Source organism: Henckelia pumila, chromosome 2, assembly GCF_033568475.1.
Source record: "Henckelia pumila isolate YLH828 chromosome 2, ASM3356847v2, whole genome shotgun sequence".
Taxonomy (NCBI): Eukaryota; Viridiplantae; Streptophyta; class Magnoliopsida; order Lamiales; family Gesneriaceae; genus Henckelia; species Henckelia pumila.
In genome coordinates this window covers 101921266-101941725 of record NC_133121.1, presented here as the reverse complement: position 1 = coordinate 101941725, position 20460 = coordinate 101921266, and the positions used below count along the sequence as shown (strand labels likewise).

Here is a 20460-nt window from a genome sequence, read left to right as displayed (position 1 = left end):
GGTATTGTTGGTTTTTAGAATATATTTAAGGGTAATATGGTATTCTTGTCTCCAAGAGGGAGCTTAAACTAAGGAATTGGTTGCAGTGGGGACTGAATAATACGAAATTCTGACATAGGTACTGAACAACAATTGAAACATGGGTTTAGGTACTTTTTCCTAATTTACCGATTATTTATCACGATATAATTTAAAATAAATATCATATTTTTAAAATTAATCAATAAATAACATTGAAATAAAATTATGTACCTAATAAAACTTTAATAATAGTAATCAGACTTACTATCAATTTAGATTAAGAGTAAACTTGACATTTTAATTTGATCATGTACCAATTAAAGCATTTGCAATAGTTCATGTATCAATTTGATATTTTATCAATAGTTAGTGTACCGAAATGAATTTTACTCCATAAATAAAACCAAAAAACATTTTAAATATATTATTAGCTATATTCTCAATGGCAGGAGGCCACTAAAATTTCCGCACGTCGCGATCATTTATCACAACCAAATCGAAGTCGATGTTGACACTTTTTGAAGTGCAAATAAAACACATGCACACTGTCATGGCTCAAACCATTAGTGCTATACAAAAGTCCCACTACTTTAAAACGCATCGCTAGAGATGGTCACATGTCCACTTAAATGCCTAACATCTATCTTGTGGTTGTCCGTCTGGTCAATGGGTGTAAACGAATCAAATCTAGTTGAATATGAGTGAAAACTTAAAGCTCGGTTTTGATTCAAAGTAAATATATTTGAGTTTAAGCTCGATTCGAAACTCAAAAATTTTAATTTTTTGGTTAGAGTATAAAATTCGAATTCGGCTCGAAATGTATATATTTAATATATAATTAGATTATATTAATAAAATAATAAAGCTCACGAACGGCTCACGAACCATCGAACAAAATAATTTCGGTTCTAAAAAATTCGAATATGAAGTTCGGCTTGAGTTCGATAGCTTCGAATATGAATCAAATATTTATTGATTCAACTCAAGAAGGTCGTAGACAGATTCGATTCATTTACAACTATTGGTCCCTAAGGATGGAAATAGGCCAAGTTTAAATCCGATCCAAATTATTTAGGACTGAAATTGAATTAAATCGTGTGTCCGGACACGGAATTGCAAATATTCAAGAATTGGGGGACTAAAGTGGAATTCCCTTGCAAGTGGGAATCACACGTGGGCCTTAAATATGAAATGCAATGCATTTCATTCAGAGTTTAGCCAAGAAACTGAGAGCGCAAATGGAAGAAAATTTCTTAGGCAAATTTCATCTTTCAAGTCCAGCTAAAATTGATCCGCCCAATAGAATTTTCGATTGATCGTATATATGCGATCACGGATCCGAGTGCTACGTTTTGACGTAAATTTTATGAAATTTTACCATGTTTGAATTTTAAAATGAGATTAGCACCCGAGGTCCCCACAACAGGTGGTCGGGGCGGGTTCAAACTCAGTCAAACGGGTTTCAGAGCGGGGCAGGTTCAAGTTAACGGGTTCGGGGTGGACCTCGGTTTTGGGTGGACCCGCCCCGTATATATATATTTATATAAAATATATATTATATATATTTAATATATATAATAATAATATACTGTATATATATATAAATATATATAATAATATACTATATAATTATATATATATATATATACACAGTATGTAGTATATATATTTAAAAAATATATATAAGGTAATACACTATGTATATACATTTCATATAAAATAAATAAAAATATATAAATGCATGTATATATATTTATATATTATAAAGAATAATTTATTTAAGTTTTTTTAAAAAATATAATATTAACGGGTTCGGGTCCAACCCGGGTTTGGACCCATCGGATTTTGAGGCGAGGTGGGTCCGGGTCCTATTTTTACTTGGCGGGGCGGGTCTCGGGTTTGACAAAACCCACCCCGAACCAGCCCGTTGTCATCCCTAAGCCCCACCATATTCTCTTCGTTTCATTTTCAAAATAATAATTCATCTTTAAAAAAATTCATTTCTTAAATACTCTTTTAGGGTTTAATTCATATATATATTTAAAAATTTTATATGATAATATTTATTTACGATATTTCCAATAACATTCAAATTTCCTCTTAAAAAAAACTATAGAAATAAGATATAAATCATTAACATCAATTCAACTAGGCAAGCCAAAAAGTTTTGAAATTTGTAATTGAGATGGAACTTAAAATCAAAATTATTAATCACTTTTGTCTTGACTCACAAGGGCATAGGCGAGTTGGTAAGACCTGATGTGATGTGAGAATAAATTTCTCAGCGTTGCGGGTTCGATCCTCGTGTGAAACATATTCCCTGCTGAAATATTGTAGGGTATGTTATGGGGATTGATCATGTTGCTCCCTCTCTCAGGTGTCTGTCGCTCGTATACAACCCTCGATTTAACCCCGCATGAGCCAATGTATCTTTGACTCATGTGAGATGTGATCGCCTTTAGGGTCGTCAACCTTTTTTTTCAGAAAATGAGTAACCCTGAATCCGAAGTACAAACCAACGTGGGTATGCTCTTTTCTCATGTGAATGTGTCGTGTTTTTATTTTACTAGTGAATTTAAATTTTTTTTTTGCGCTCGTTTTATCTTGAGCCTCGAAGAAATTACTCATCAAATTGGGCTTCGGTCCAGCTAGATTGTACACAATGTTACCTAAAAGTGGTTACCTAATATCAATAATAGATGCACCATTAATCGAGCATCAAGATTTTGGAGTTTGGAGTGCCCGTAATCGAGCTTATTTTGATGATGAAGATCCAGATGTTGATGACATGGTCCGTCGTATCAAGATTTTAGTTCTACGGTATATGTATTCGACTCATGAGTTTTTGTCTATATTAGTTTGTTAGTTATTCGGTTATTGGTCGTAATTATTTTCGATGACTTGCCTTTGAGGCTTGCGTATGAATAGTTGTAATTGTCTGAGGATGTCCGGCGTAGTTGTATATATCATTTTACCCAATAAAATAATAGATGCACCATTAAAATTCTATATCTACTTATTATTAAGAGTTAAATTTCAACACTAATTTTATAACAAGTTTAATGCAAGTAGGTAAAAATTAAAATAACATATGATTATTATTCACGTGAATCCTACAACTAATAGGTAGATAACATCGTCACGATGCAAAATGCTGTCATTAAAAGTTAAAAATCTACTAAACTAGTATCCAAACAACAAGAAATTTTAAAATTATTTAGAAAATTCAGTATCCAGAAGCTTCTTCAGCCCCATAAACCAAAGGTAAATAATAAAAAATATAATGGGTATCTAGAATCTTCCTCAACCTAATAATAATAAATTAAAATAAAACTTTATTCGGTGTTTATCCTTTCTAGTATGGTTCAAATTGGTGCTGACGAAGGCACTTCCGTCACCACAAAACAGTATCGCACATGCAAGGAAAATTTCTCCTGTTTTATTTTGTTTTTTATTTAAAAAAAATGTATATATAATATTTTTCCAGTCTAACATCTCATAAAAATATTAATTAATTAATTAATTATTATTCGATATGCATTTTATGATTGTTAATGATTAATATAATATATAATAATAATAAATAGTAAATATGTGATGTGTATTAGGTGGAGTAGCCTAGACTTTATCTCCCAAAACATCAACAATACTCAAAAGGTCAGATTAACATTTTAATAAGTAATTTCTTCAAAAAAAAAAAAAAAGAAGAAAAGAAATCTATATAAGTAATATTGTTCGAGAAAAAAACATCATATTATCTTCATAAAAAAAACATCAAATGATGAAGACTCACTTCTTCCCCATTCTAATAAAATAAATAAATAAATAAAATCTATCATTGATACTATTATTCCACTACATGTATTGCGTGCTCTTACAATCCGATTTTTTTAACGAAAAAATAAATATAAATTGTAAAGTTTAACAAATACATTAATATAACGTTTTATTAGATATATCAATCAATTTTAAAAAGTGAGTGACGTTTTCGTAAATAAAAAAAATAAAAAGCACAAAATGAGTTTAATTTAAGCAGATAATAAAATATCTAATGACTAAAACGATGAAACTATCTAAAATGGTTAATTTACTTAATAATTTTGATTTTATTAAAAATTAAATTAAAGATTTAATGATAATTTTAAATCAATTTTCATCAATTAATTAAAAATTAATTAATTAGATAGTATAATAATAATAATAATAATAATAATAATAATAATAATAATAACAAATATCTCAAAATTATTTTCTTATATATTTTACAAAGTCATAAACCATAATATTGCAACACACAAGAGCTACGACCGTGACCAGAAAAGAGTGACAGCCGCGTGAAGGAAGCGCCGCCCTTCCCGTTCATGTACCATATATATATTTATTGCACCCAAATCTGCGTCTCCACTCTTCGGAAATGGCAGCTGTCTTCTTGGAACTCCGTTGATCCCGAGCTCTCCGATTTCTGAATTCAAAATTTATTTTTTTTGTTCACCGAATCAATTAATTTTATTTTTATGTGTGAAAATGGAATCGTCGGGCAAGAAAAAGTCATCCCAGTCTACGAATATGCTGGCGCCGGGCTTCCGATTCCATCCGACGGATGAGGAATTGGTACGCTATTATTTGAGGCGGAAAGTCTGCGGGAAAACATTTCAAACGGATGCGATTGCTGAGATCGATATCTACAAGACCGAGCCTTGGGATCTTCCAAGTACTGCCCTTTTGAAACCCGTTGTTTGTTTTATTATTTGCGATGTTTATGCTTTTTATGTTATATATATATTATACATGTTTTTTTCTGGAGTGAAGGAACTTGTTTGATTATGAACATTTCTTTATTTGTTGTGTCGATCCGGTGAAGTAAGGGTTTTTTGTGGATTAGTTGACCACCGATTTTTAGAATTTAACGCAGTTTAATGAGTTATTCGGGTTTGTTATTATCAAGCAGCATGAATTGTTCCTCATCACTATTTGTTTTCTAATATTTGACTTCGAATTGTCATAGGATGGAAATTTTTTTATTTAGATTTACAGGTATTCCATAGTTTTATAGAAAAATATGTGGGTTTATTTCACTAGGTTTTGTTTTGTGTCCACGTTTAAGCATGCTTTGCCGTGAAGTTGCATAAAATGTTATTCAACGCTGTAAATTATTTTCCGTATAAGGTCATATCTTTTCACCTCAGGGACTAAAAAATTATTACTTTTGAGAATGGAGGAACTCTCAGCTCCCAGTGAGTAAATGTTGGACTTAGCTATTCTGAATTTATTCATGATTTGTGTTTATATCCTTCGAGTTGCGTTGTAATTTTATGTTTTAACTGCTATTATCATCTAGAAATATAATGGACTTTTCTTATTTTAATATGTACCCTGCTGGTAAGGTTGTATTAGCAGATATATATGGATATTATGACTGAAGTCACTGGATTTAGTTTATGAAAATGGGATGCTCTGCCATTACAACTCCTTGTTATGGTTATTCACGATTAAATGCTGAGCATTTTTACATCAATGGCCAATATGGATTTTTTTCCTACCATAATATCAAAGTTTGAGATGAACTTGACTGTAGCTATGGGCCTGTTTTTTAGGTATGTCAAGGCTGAAAACTAGAGATCTGGAGTGGTATTTCTTCAGTATGCTGGATAGGAAATATGGCAATGGAGCAAGGACAAACAGAGCCACTGAAAAAGGGTATTGGAAAACAACTGGAAAGGACAGGGAAGTTTACCATAGGAAACAGATCGTGGGCATGAAGAAAACTCTCGTTTATCATAATGGCCGTGCTCCAAAGGGTCAGAGGAGCAACTGGGTTATGCATGAGTATAGGCTTACTGACCTAGCACTGGAGGGAGCTGGAATATCTCAGGTAGGATAGCTTGAGTTTGTTTTAAACATATTTGTTCTTCCCCAGAACAGTTTCTTTGTTTGATTGAATCTGTATGTTAAATTTACCTGAAACCTTAAAAGAACTGTAACTTGGTGCTGGTCTTGGGAAAAAAATAATTGAAAACTGATTTATGGGTATGCTTGTGCTGTAGCAAGCAGAATTATTAATAGAAATTTGGGAGGAAAAATTCTTTTTGCATTTTTTTAATAATGATTACAATTTATTGACCTGTTCGCTTTCTTGTTTAAAGGATGCATTTGTGCTATGCCGAGTCTTTCAGAAAAGCGGTTCAGGGCCCAAGAATGGTGAACAGTATGGGGCACCGTTTTTGGAGGAGGAATGGGAGAATGATGATTTGGAATCAGTTCCCAAGGTGGAGGCTTTAGAGGAAGAGGACTTTGGTGATGATGCATATCTGGACGGGGATCACCTTGAGCAGGTTTGTGCTTGTGCCATGATCGTGTTTTCTCTGAGTAAAACCGGTTAATTATGCCTATTAGGGTGGGAATCATGCGAGCCACAATGTTTTGCTATCTTTCTGTAATATGTATCTTTGTAAAGGAGAACTACCGCTTTTCCTATTTTAATGATGCTAGGGATTCACAAGGTTTCTCAGGATTTGAATAATAAAATGATAAACATCAGTGGATTTTTCCTCAATTTATAGTGAATATTTCCGGGATGGCATTTTGCACCCCCTTTAAGATACATAGATAAATGAATTAATATTGACTTTGGAGATGTTCCCTCATGATAATGTCCGTTGCACAAAAATTATTTGCTAATATTTCTGTTTACCAGATTCTTGGATCAGATGTTTCATCAGATACTAGTCATCCTCAGTTGAACTTCCAATCTGCTGATGGCAGTCATGGTGGTGAAACACCAGAATCAGTCGGTGACACCAAAAACACCCAAAAGCTCCTGGATTGGGCTGACCAACCATGCTATGGACCAGAGCAGTTGGATGATGCAAACTTATATGTGTTGCCTGCTCCTTACGATATGACCAGAAATTTGGTCAAGCATGAATACATTGGTGAATCCAGCAAATCTGGGAATTCTGAGGACGTGGATTACTTACTTGACGAACCATTTCTGGATTCTACTGATTATCTTCCGTTTGGAGATGAAGGTTTCATTGAAGCTAATGATCTCTCCAATCCCGTTGAAGCAGATGCTTCTACTTTTGACATGTTTGAGGAGTACCTAACATACTTTGATGCCAGTGAGAACTATTCTCAGAGCTTCGCACCTGATCCTTCAGCAATACTTGAAAGTGAGGGTGCTCTTTCATGCCAGGAGCCAAATGAAGGAACAAAGCAAGATATTATACCAAGTGGACAGATTGTTGACAATGGTATTAATTATTCTGCATCTCCATCACATCAAGAGTCAGCAAAATATCAATCAGGTACTTAAAAGGAGACCTACATCTGCTTTGTAATTCCCTAGAGCCCTAAAATTGTGTAAAATTTTTGTTTTGCCTAATCTAACACTGGTTTACCTCATGTCCCTGTAGATTTCAAGTATCCATTCATCAAACAGGCGAGTCAAATGCTGGGCAACATCCATGCACCACCAGCATTTGCCGAAGAATTCCCTCTAAAGAATGCGACCATGCATTTCAATTCCTTGCCCCAATCTTCCACTTCTGTGCATTTCACTGCTGGCATGATTCAGCTAAGGAATTTGACTGTAGGCAACAATGGAACTGTCCCACCTTCTCGAAAGCACGACAACCTGAACATTACACTTTCATTTGGGTTTTCACGTGGTGAAGATGGTTCCGCCAACTTGGAATCGCGCGTAAGCATACATCCAGGGAAGACTGTCTCAGCCATCGCCAGGGACTGGTTATATATCATCTTTCTGTGTGTCGCAGTTCTCTCCATGAGCATTAAACTCGGGGTGCGTATATGTGCCAATTGAAGTCTCAAGAGTGTTCTACTTTATTTAATTACGAACTTACAAGTTCTGCACGTTTCTTTTATTTTGGGTCTGTATTGAAAATAGCTGGTAGGACATGTAGGGATTTTAGACTTCGAGCAGTCCGCTTGTCTGCTATACAACTGCAGAAAATTCCGTGAAATAATACTCTTGGAATTTCATTGATTTTACTGTCAGCAGGAGATATTCTAGCTTTTAACATGTAATCAATCATATGATTCTTTATTTTGACTTGTTAGTTTCCCTTTATTAAATGATGCCGACTAAAAGTTAATTAGATCTTATGTCTAAAGGTAATACACAAATCTTGAATTCAATAATTCATATTTTTATACATGGGCGTAATTAATTATATATTATTAATGTGGCAAATATGAGACATTAGATTTATGATCACTGTAATACCCATAAGCCAGGTTTAATGTTTGTAACTTTGTAATACCATAAATAAAAAATTAGTAATTGTGTCAGTTTGTGTTGGAAATATGCAAGTTTATTTCATGGGTTTAAATTTTCTTTATGGATAATATTAGAGGTATATTTTGAATATCGATGATTACTTTAATTATATTGTCAGAATTATTTATTATATCCAATGTTTTAAATTCGCGAAACATTAGTCCGGAACATAAATTTAATATGAGTTCAAAAATTCATAAATAATTATATACCACAAATTCACTTTATCTCTTTTTCTTTAATTTTCTACTTATTATTCTCCACAGTTTTCTTCTTTTTCTCTTGAAGATAGCATTGAAAAGATTTTCACGAAAGAGTGAATAAAACTATTCGTCAATTTATCGGATTTTAAATTTAAAAGCCAAAAAAAGGAAAAAAAGAAAAAAATTCTCTCCGCATTAAGGCTGAAGTCGCTGAACCTCTATGCTACACCTGGAGTACTTTTCCCTCCATGATGTGGTCAAATAACAACCATTGAGGATCATCAACACACATATCAATTTTCATAAAAATATAAGGGTCCTACGTGATCTAATGATATTAAATTAAGGAGAAAAACACTCCCGATGTAGCATAGTCTAACCCCTGAACTAGGCAACCAACACTTTTTCAGTGTGGTCGGCACTTCCGATGTTTAGAATAGATTTAATGAATAATGATATTTTGAAAAATGAAAATTTTGTGTATAAATGTTTGTTTTTTAAAAAAAAAATTTGATATACTAATATGGATGTAGTCATTAGTTTGTAACTTAACAATGGAGGGAGGCTTGCGGGCTTTCTATCTCCATCAGGAAAACCATGTTATCCGATAATAAGTGTGACAAAATAGAAATCACATATTTTATATATATCTCAAGCAAATTATACATTACAAACAACAGAAGCCCACAGTACAAAGTCGAATGATACATAAGAGTAGAGGAAGTGCTGCGTATCTAAAGCTTGAGGCATAAAAACATCAGCAGCGGAAATGAGTTCAAAACTTGTTGAATGGGATCCAAATTACCCCAATTATTGAAGAAATACGTATCTACATCATCTTTTTTTCTACTCACTGTAGGAAGCATGGGACAGTGGGTTATCTATCCGCATATGCAACGAGCCGTGCTTCGGTTTCTACATTTCTCCAGGAAGCATCGTATCTCCGGGAAGATCACACACAGCAACACCCTGAAAAAAAGACAGTACCAAAATATCAGAACGTTCTCCCTGATGCAACCCAGCCAAGAACTAAAAACTTGGTGGCGCGCCAATCTACACGCAAGAACCGAGCTTTTTATAAAAAAATATTGGTGAGAATCTCATGATTCTTATCGACAGAATAACAACAAAAAAAAAATTGAAAAGTTGAACGAAATAATTAAATTCCGTGACAGTTACCTCTCCGGTGAGATGGGCTACACATTTCTTCTCAGCAAGAAGTTCAGCTTCTGTCTGCAAATAACAAAAAAACCCGTTGTATATGGAAGAGGCCTAATTTTGTTGTATGACAAGGGTGTCGGGAGAAAATGTACATGCATTCATAAATACCTTTTTGATTCTGCTCCAAAGGTAGTCATCAAATACTACATCTTTAACTAGTTCATAATCGCCATCTCCCTGAGAACGTTCGAATTGGATTAAATGAAGCAAAACTTCAAGAAAATCATGTTAGCGAAAACGATATGGAAGATAAAACTTCAGCAAAAAACTTACTTTTGATCTGCATGGCATACTGAAAACAATATCCTCTGCTATGCCATAGGGATTTCCAGTCGTATACACCTAAATTGTTGCCATAGGATACACAATATCAAAGTCCAACCAGAATGAAGTTCAATATAATATTGCGATATGTATCTAATAATGAAGCAACGATACATTCAAAGTCTAGTTATAAGCTAAAATGGAACCAGAGAGCACTCGCCCTCTCAACCGAAAACAATAAAAATTTTCGTGTAAAGTTAAACTTAAAATGCACTCCCTCTCTCTCTTAGATATTGCTTGTGTAATATGCAAGATATACAATATAGAAGCTTGTTTCGAAGCAAATAATAATATCCACACTGGAGTCTGGATGTGGTCTGAAGAAGTTACGAGTTCATCAGTTTGTTAGTTATGGATTACTTTTATCAACACAGAAATACGATCTCATAGACGCCAAAGAAAACAAGAATCCGACAACTTACTCCAGATGAGAACCAATCCCCTTCAGGTGTAGGAGTAACGAGAGATCTTATTGCATCTAAAATTGAAACGGCAGTGGATGCAGCGGAGGACCTTCCCCATTTCTGAATGAGTACACCACCTCTCTGAAAAATCCATTTCAAATCAGCTCTTATTGCTGTGTTCGTATGCATTTTGTACTTTAATATAAACCTAAGCTCATACATCTAACCTTTTGGACCTTCTCAGTGAATTCTTCTTCCAACCACTTTGTATCTCTAATAACCTCTTTCACAGGTAAACCATCTATTTTAGCATTTAAAAAGTCGGGAACCTGATTCAATGTAAAGAATAATTTTCAGATAACAAAGGACAAAACCTTAAAACATAAGGAGCTCAACATAAAATCTGATGAACGACCTGCGTTGTTGAGTGGTTTCCCCATATGGTAACATTAGAAACTTTGTCGTAAAAAACTCCCGCCTTCAAGGCGAGCTGTATAAGCCATAACAAAGAATGTCATATTTTGACAAGTACTACAATTATTCTCATATGTAACAATTCAAAGCGTAAAAAAAGGCGAAGCTAAAAAATGCATCCAAGCAATATTACATGAAACAAAAGCACCAAGACAAGAGGTCCTGGTTTGGACAAAAGAAATATGATTTATATTATTGTTAGTCCTATCATATTTTCTCGAAAAATATATTTAATATGTTGATAGCTTTCGCGTACCTGACATTTTGCTCGATTTTCATCTAATCTAGTCAGGGCGTGGAAATTTTTTGCAGGAATATTTGGTGCATTCTTCAAACAAATCAACGCACTTTAAAAAGAAAATAGCAATAAAATTAGTAAAAAAATCAAATAAAATGAAGAATGAAACGAGCACAAGAGAAATATAAAATTACTTAGTATTACAAGGGTTGCCCACAACGATCACTTTTACATTACGAGATGCGACAGCATTAAGGGCTTTTCCCTGCAACAAAATGTCAGAATATAATGTTGCTTGGCATAAAATTCAGGAAGTCACTTCAAGAAAATACAGTGAAATTAATCTTCCATAACTGTATGTTATTTCAAGAAAACGGCACCTGTTCAGCAAAAATCTGCCCATTTATGTCTAGTAAGCCGGCTCGTTCCATTCCAGGGCCACGAGGCTTCGCTCCAATCAAAAGTGCCCACCCTGCATCTTGGAACACCTCATATGGATCAATGCCGATGCTCACTTCCCTCAGCAAAGGAAACAAAGAGTCCTCTAGTTCCATTGCAACTCCTGAAATGCCAAGTAGAGTTCAAACTTTTCAAGTACAGCCAAAGCTTAAGAGAATCAAATATATCATAAATTTAAAAAGGAGAGGAGCCACTCTGATTTATTAAGATCAATAAAATCTGCAACCAAGCTTTTCAGAAGAGCCGAATGTTAATATCAGATACTGCACTTTTTGGTATCAATGAAGCCATAAATGTAATCGGAATAGGAACACTCATACCTTCAAGAGCTTGGATAGACCGCTGGGATCCCAATAGTTTTAATGCAATTGGTTGATTTGGCCCAAAAACCTCGCCAGAAGCAAGCTGATACACCAGTACAAAAAAAGAACTTATTTTCTTGAACTTAAAACTAGAATTGGCTCTCATATGGGAAACCATGCACAATTTGGCCCTCAATTCAAATCGCAATTCGACATGCAGCCACTTATGAATGATAATGGAGAAGAAACCTCTTACTCTGAAAAGAAGATGATTGGATATCATCCCCGCTGCACCAGAGACAGCAACTTTTATCAGTTTCTTCCAAGATTGAGTTTCCTCTTCCTGTGAACAGATAAACAAAAAATTTAAATGAAGAGGTTTTTTCTCATCCTTTTTGGGACATAACAAAAATCACTTTTAGTTGGTTCACCACTCAAAAACACATTTAATGGTGCATAAAGGCAGAGGAAGCATAATAATATGAATGGATCCATGATGCCATGCGATGGATTTGAGGACATTTTCTCACAAAACACACGAAGGTTGATAAAAGTTTGACCAAGACTCACTAACCCCATTTTATTCCCTACTGTGAATTTGAAATCAAAGATGAATATTATGCATAATGTGAGAGTGTATGCTTTCAGGAGATGATGAATCACAATCGAGCCATGTTACTAAAAATTCCAGGCTCGAATTTGGCTCAAACTAAGTATATTCGAGTTCAAGCTCGATCCAAAGCTAAAAAACTTAATTTTTTTTAGCTCGACTTCGACTCGAAATGTTGAATCAAATGTTTATCTAAAGGTTCGAGAATGAAGGTCTAGGAGCTCTAAATGTACATTTGCGAATTCGACTCGAATTTGATAACTTTGAATTTGAATCAAATATTTATCTAAAAGTTTGCGAACGAGCTCAATCGGTTTGTTTACAGTCTCATTCAAGGCCAATCCACTCTCGGAAGAAAATTTCCAACTCTCATTTATAAATTTCCAATAAAAAATAAATCTTTTTGCGAAACGAAATCCAATATAAAATACTCACAGCTTTGAGATCATAAGTGAGACAAAAGACACCATAACATTCGGCTTTCTTTTTCGGGTCATCGATATTCACAGCCACAGGTGCTTGAATTTCACTACAAAACCCATCATAAAAAACAAATCAATAATAATAACCAATCACCCAAGGCACCAACAATCCAACCAAGAAAACTACAGTAACTTTCTTCAAAATAAACGAACGAAAAAAAAAAGAAGAGAAAAGAACCCCGCAACTTACTTGGAAGTTACGGAACAGTAAATCTTGGAACCGCGGGATGCCGGGTCTGGCCTGAGGAAAACAGGACGATTGTAATGGCGGCTTAACGCGTACGAACCCTTCAGAGAAGTATAAAGGGCGGGTCTTTTGCATGATAAAGATGGGTTCAACTCTGCCACCGCCGCCATTGAAACTGTGGCAGCAGAGATTGAAGATGGCGGAGTTTCAGTCCACTGGCTGCTGCTATGCAAGCGGATATATATATATCTATACAAGTGTGTGAAGTCGAAGAAACAGTAGAAAGATGAGGGAAATGGAAGTTATAAGGCTAAGGTGATGACACTTGTCAATATATATCATTTCTCATATTTTTCTTTAACCTCTTCAACATTTTTCAAAGCAAACTCGATCCATATTTGTCCGAGAAAATAATGTTTTTGTTATAAAAAATAGCAATGCTCGTTTTTTAATTTGTGTTAAAAAATAATATTTTTGATATAAAAATTAATATTTTTTTAAAATCAATTTATCACAGATAACATATTCATTTCATAAAATTGACGCGTGAGATATTGCTCCGAGAATTTTCGTGAGGTTTAAAATAGTTAATAAATTAACTTGATGAAAATTGTGATTTTATTTGAAAATACACCTGGATGTTTTTTTTTTTGGAAGAAACAATGAAAATGAAAATGAAAAATTAAATTATTAACCATTTTATTACTTGGAAAACAAAAAAAAAAAAGAAAAAAGAAAGACATTTGACATATAAGCAAATATATAATGCATGTAGTTTAGATAGAAAATCCTTACTTCATTGTGTTAACAAAAAATATCGGTTGTCTAAAATATAAATTTTTATAATATATGATTATGTGTTTGTATGCAAAGAAACAAGGGGAGACCAGATTCACGTGAAATTAGATTGCTATCTTACTTATCATCTATCAAGCACCACACTACAACATTTGGACAAATTTCCTTTTGGCGAAATTGATACCCAATTTGTATGTTTGCGAGAGAGATATGGGGCTACAGTATGTGGTTCGATAAATATTATTTGTTTGTTGAATTACAAATTGATATTAAATATTATTTTACCATTCACCCTGGATAAAAAATTGAGAGGCCATCACAAAAATTTGTCGACTTGAATGCAAAAAATTAGAGTCTTCCTTTTGATTATATATGTTTAACATGATGTAACATATTTTTTATTCAACAGGCAAAAACTTGTACAATTTGGCCATTATAGTAAATTTTAATCTTTTAAAAAGCATACACTTCATTTCTTGATATTCTCTCAAAGAAGCATATAACCAAACAAAACTTCAAAGTTCTCATTTTTATTTTGAAAAAATATAGGTTTGATCCCTCTTAGTAATAGGAACACAATCAAAGTCCTGATATGAAGCATAGAACTAAATTAAGATTGGCCAAACATCAAAGTTTGAATCAGATCGATTCCAAGATTTAGTCCTTACAAACAAAATCATACCTAGCATTTAAGGTCTGCCGAGATATCATACATGAAGATGAGTCGGGCATTCATTTTGCGAAGTTCGATAATCTTATCTAAAATACTGATAAAATGATGTGAATTTGCAGTTCTAAAAATGCATCAGAACACAGAAAATGGGAAGCAGTGATACGATTGCTCCAGAAGCTACCTAATCACGGTCTGCTTCTTCTATTTCTTCGTCCTCGGGCACTCCGCGAAGATAAAGAACATTATTACATCTGCAGATGCGACATACATGAGACGTTGTTACTCGTCGCAACAAAGGTCAAAGAGTGAAAAAAAGTTGTACATGTAGTATAAGCAGCATAGCTAAAGTCGCAAGTAAATAAACGAGGGGGAATTTATGTCATCACTTCTCGTCACTTAAAAACAAACTCCAAGATATGCCTGTCTCTGGTACAATTTCTTGAATTCACAATCCAATTAAAGTGGGGCTGTTCTAATTTTCAAACAATCTGGAGCAAACTTCGCCTAGAGTGAATATAATATATTTTTTGTGGCTACACAATGATGAAAATAAATTGCCCATTTCACTTTAATGGTTGGGAAAAGACTAAAAATACGGATAATAAATCATGTTTTGTATTTGGTCCTCATATGCTTGTCCAGATGGTGTCACGATTGGTCAAGCATTGACAATGATGTCAATTGACAAATTTCCCATCTATTATTTTGGCCACATTTTAATGGAGAAGTCACATTCCGAGTAGGAACATTCACAAATTATAAAAACGTGTCTTCTTAAGAATGAAAAGCACCAAGAAAAATCCAAGTGATATAACATGAAATAGGTCTTCATCCAATCACTGTTAACATATTGACATAAATGATTCTCTAAACTTAAGGGTCTGATTTGTGAATAGCAATAGAATGAGATATTAGTTAGGTAGTTGGTAACTTCAAAAAAACAATATAGAATTGGCTAGTTCGATACCTGATTAAAATCTCCCCAAGACTTCCCGTGCATTGGCCATCAATGTATTCTTCAGCATTTGCAAGCTGCCAAAAACAACAAACATATAAATGAGTCAATGACTGATATTGAGCAGCATCGAACTGGTCGTAGCCATTTTAAGAGAAAACACTCCAACTCACTTTCTTGTTTTATGTCTATCACAAGCTAGTTATTTTAAACCTTTTATTTATAGCATTTCAAAGTTCTTATACTCCTTGAAAGTGTTATGACTTATGAGTTTCAAAAGCATTTATTTGTACACAATATCTACACTGACTATCCTTATCATAGTCATTACAATATAGTCCTACTGCATTTTGGCATAACTTGAAGTGATTGTGGAAAAAACACTTTTAGTTGGTACCTGCAAGTTCATATATGAATCCACGGAGACGAGGAAACCTGCAAAAAACCCAAAAGAGGGAGAAAAAAAACTGATCATGATATTAACAAATTAGGGGAAACCAATAGCACCAGTAAATGTCCATACACTACAAAATCTTAGAACTCAAGACTCAAAGAGCCCAAGCCGCCTCAGTACCTTTGTATTCCATGCCCCATTTGAGTTTTACCATTACAGGTTTCCCAGTCAAATTGTTCAAGAAAGGCTTCGGGTTAACTGGAACAGCCTGTGGCCCAAAAAGTAAAAAAGTTTCAAAATGCAGCAATTGTCAGTTGTCCAAATTAAAGACATATACAGCTAATTGCAGTAAACACAACACCGTGAAAACTTCCAATAACAAAACTTCCAAAGAAGTCGCCACCTTACAGGTAATAAACAGAAGAAAAAGAGTTATGCTACACGTAGAGAGTGCCATTGATAAGCTTGAGCAATGTTCTCAAGCTCAATGTTGAAACAATGGTGCTGTAAAAACTGAGAGCAACACAACAAGAACAGCAATGAACAGAAGAGTTCTCTGGGAATTTCCAGGGTACATTTCTACCCCATTATACAAACACAATTACATAAGACACAATTTATAAGGAGTACTGAAGAATCCAAAAATTAAAAAAATTCAAGAACTGGAAATTTAGTCCATTTTTAACAAAACTATGGCAACTCAACTCTTCCAAAAAAATAAAGAAATACGTCAAATTAAATGGCCACAAGTTACACCAAACCAAAATCACGATATCCTTTTGTTTTCAACAAAAAATTACAAATCAAAATGGCCAAAATACCAATTTCTCCCCTCCATCACTTTTTCGCTGTTGCACCACGAAACTGACAGTATTTTGGGATAAAATGAAAAATACAGAGAGCGACTTACCGCCATAGCAGAGGTTTTTTTTCGCTCGACGATGCTCGGAGACGGAGTATAGATTGGGCTTAGGGTTTTGGAAAGCAGAAAAGTTATAAACGATATCGGCTTCTCCCCAAATTTCAACCCCCCTCCTCCTCTTTTTAATTATTATTATATTATTATTATTACCATATCAAATGACAGTGGTTCAATTAATATCGTGTCCATTAAAATTATATTTACTTAACCAATAAATTATTATTTAGGCATCGTTTGGTTCGATGATATGATAAATAATACTTGAATTAGTAATATAATGTAATATAAAATAAATATAAAATAATAGTTAATTTAGTATTTGATTTGATTGATTGAATTTTATATTAAAAATATAAATTATCATTTTATCCTTTTAAAAATAAATAAAATATAAATAATATTATTTATAAGAATAATATAATAATTTAAATTCAATGATTTGATTGATGTAAAAAAAATAATTAATAGTTGAATAAATAATATGACGATAAAAACGCAGAATTGGATAAAATAAATTGTACAAGTACTAATTATACTTGTACCAAACGGTACCTTAGAGTACTACGAGTCAAAGCAAATCTTTATGCTTTGTGTTTTTTTTTTTTGTTTTGTATATTTTGCACACATTTGATATTGTATGTATATAATATCTATCTAAAAAATATATTTAGTATATACTATAGCTCCTAGTTTCAATTAATTACAATCTTATTTATTTGATAAAAATCAACTCAATCAATCTATTCAAAATAAAGTTTAAATTTTTTTAGAAAAAATACTAAACGTGAAATGACATCTTTTTAAAGAGGATTTTTAAAAATTATTTACAAAATGAAGTAATTGCCTATATAGATCAAATGTTGAAAATAAGATTTTCTTTATTATCATTATTTAAAATTTAACTGAGTCAAACATGCAACAACCTAGGGGTGGAATAGGGTCGGACACGTCTCGTAAACCTCCTACCCAACTCCCGTCCCAAAAGAATTGGAAAAAAAAAATTCTCCTGATCCCGTACCCGAAACATTTCGGGACCCGACTATTCGGGATCCCGAAGACGGGAGAGAAAATCTCGATTTTTTTTTTATATTCAAAATTTCGTTTAAACAAATAAAAAATGTGATTATGTTATTAAATATACTTTCGGGATCCCGTCGGGTAGAGAGAGAAAATCCCAATTTTTTTTTTTTCATATTCAAAATTTTGTTCAAACAAAAAAAAATGTGATTATGTTATTAAATATACTATATAGAAACTTATATTCATAAATAAAAATAAATATTCAACTTAAAACATATAATATTAAAATATTTTGGATAATATTTCAAGGTTTTGTTAAGAAAAAAATGTATCGGATAATTATAATAAAATGTTTGGATATAATTACTAATAAATTTAGTTAAATAGATTGTCAAATTAATCTCTTGAGTCTTGTTCTACATATTTGTTCTAATTAGATAATTATAAATATGAATTAATTAAATAATTATTTATTTTTAAAAAATACTCAAAAATAAAATGTCATTTCGTGATTTTACAATTTGATCGTTCCAACAATAAAAATTATGCGAATTAAGTCAACAATTAAGTGTTATATGAGATGAAACCTAAGAATATTTAGCTTATTATATTAACAAAGTTATTAATAAAATATATTATTATATTATTTCGGAACGGATCGTGAATCATGTAGGGATAAGGTTTTATTCTCGATCTCTCTATCAATATTAATCGGGATGGGAAAATCCCAAAAATTTGGGTCGAAAAAATTTCGAGTTTAGATTTTTTCGAGACGAGAATGGGTTGGGATTCGAGAAGGGTCGGGATTTCGGAAATTTTTGCCACCCCTGCAACAACCACATTTTGTGACTTCCTGATGCAATTCCTGTATTTATATTTTTAAACTTTTATTTTGAAATTATGTTACTAATTTTCGAGACTATTGTATTTTATTTTTATGGTAAAAATCAATGATGATGGGTTTCAACTTTCAAGGTATAGGATTGTGAGGCAATCTATTGAGATATCGATGGTGAGAGAAGTAAGAAAGAGTTATAGGATATACGTGATATTTAAAATAATTAAAAGGTTAATTTGAAAAATCAACTTAACTAAAGGCTAATATTGATTATGGTAATTTGGTGGAGGTCATTTAAGAAAATCTATCTGTTAATTTGTTATTATTATTGTTGTTGTTATTATCTATACTATGACACCGTTTGAATTGACGTATTATTAATCTATTGATAATTTATTCTATCCAGTCTTCTAAATGACGGTCGAGGCGGCCGCTCAGGCGGTAGGCGACCCTCGAATTTGTCTAAGGCGTTCTCTGTAGGCGGTCCGAGCCCATCACAGGCAAGAAGACGGTCATGGTGGCGGAGGCGGGCGAGCAGGCGATCGAGGCGGCTGAGGTGGTCAATTATTTTAAAATTCTTGTAAACTATGAAAGTCAAATAATTTTAAAAACCTTATATATAATAAAAACACATCACTCTCTTTTGTATTTATTTTTCGTTTCGAGTGTCCTCCACCATCAGCCATCACCTACCTCAAACTGTCTTCATCCGCCCTCCGTCGCTGCCGCCATCAACCACCACCTTAATTATCTTGTTAGTTTGCATTTATATATATATTTGCACTTTGTCTAGAATGAATTATATTTTTTGAAGCTTCTTTATGAATAAACATTTTTTTTGCTTTTGCTTTTGCTTTTGTTTTTTTTAATAAAGTCTTTTGTTGTGGCGGGAGTAGGCGGACCCTGCCCATTTATGAGATAAAAATAAAGAAATACATGAGATTGAAACTATGCCAAAACCTCTCGAGAAATTACAAAAAATTCAATCGACAAAATTAGATATAATTTTAATTTAAGGTAACTCATATCTGTCCAGTCTGCAAATTCCTCTGAGGGATGTCTGCTGGATGTAGAGTTCTCGGCCCAAGTGATAATCCCATAGAATAATGTTAGAGGTACAACAAATATATCGTACAATGATATTTACAACAATTATCTCGTGATATTTTGATATGATATCGTAATATTTTGCATTCAATGTATCGTGAGATTTGATAAATTAAAATTTTGTATTGATTTTTTTGTGGTGTAAAAATTGTTGTACAAATTTGGTTATACATGTAGCATTGCTCAATCCCATATTAGTCAGTTCATCCGCCGCAACATTAGCTTTTCTGTAGACATGAGATTTGTGTACCTCAAAGCTGTGCAGAATACCTTGTATTTGCATCAAAGAGTGCTGGTGGAGATTTGTTTATTCTTTATAAATAAACATTGTTTAATTACATATATTACACAAAAAAAATATTATGACTATTTGTAATTACATTACATGATTGTATATAATTTAATTACATTACATGATTATATATAATTACATATAAAAAAAATTGCTAAAAAAAACTTCAACCGTCTAGGCGGTAGCCGGAAGGCAGTCACTCACCGCCCCGCCACCGCCTCCGGCCATTTACAA

General features: G+C 33.2%; 3 protein-coding genes across 3 annotated transcripts; 1 reads left to right on the top strand and 2 right to left on the bottom strand.

Annotated features, from left to right (window-relative positions):
- The first annotated feature begins 4336 nt into the window (after nt 1–4336).
- On the top strand, nt 4337–8029 carry LOC140879752 (NAC domain-containing protein 53-like). Its single transcript, XM_073283625.1, has 5 exons — nt 4337–4732; nt 5616–5893; nt 6165–6353; nt 6716–7328; nt 7437–8029. The coding sequence occupies exons 1-5, from the start codon at nt 4546–4548 to the stop codon at nt 7844–7846; spliced, it is 1677 nt and encodes a 558-aa protein (XP_073139726.1). The 5' UTR covers nt 4337–4545; the 3' UTR covers nt 7847–8029.
- A 1119-nt stretch (nt 8030–9148) lies between these two features.
- LOC140882227 (malate dehydrogenase [NADP], chloroplastic) lies at nt 9149–13510 on the bottom strand. The gene is made up of 14 exons (XM_073288084.1): nt 13231–13510; nt 12994–13087; nt 12205–12291; nt 11967–12051; nt 11568–11749; nt 11382–11452; nt 11206–11296; nt 10891–10965; nt 10703–10804; nt 10494–10616; nt 10021–10089; nt 9856–9924; nt 9706–9759; nt 9149–9495 (listed from the first exon to the last, which is right to left on the bottom strand). The coding sequence occupies exons 1-14, from the start codon at nt 13395–13397 to the stop codon at nt 9442–9444; spliced, it is 1323 nt and encodes a 440-aa protein (XP_073144185.1). The 5' UTR covers nt 13398–13510; the 3' UTR covers nt 9149–9441.
- A 1108-nt stretch (nt 13511–14618) lies between these two features.
- On the bottom strand, nt 14619–17087 carry LOC140884273 (probable small nuclear ribonucleoprotein F). The gene is made up of 5 exons (XM_073290983.1): nt 16958–17087; nt 16228–16315; nt 16051–16088; nt 15666–15730; nt 14619–14949 (listed from the first exon to the last, which is right to left on the bottom strand). The coding sequence occupies exons 1-5, from the start codon at nt 16961–16963 to the stop codon at nt 14880–14882; spliced, it is 267 nt and encodes an 88-aa protein (XP_073147084.1). The 5' UTR covers nt 16964–17087; the 3' UTR covers nt 14619–14879.
- Between the last annotated feature and the right edge of the window lie 3373 nt (nt 17088–20460).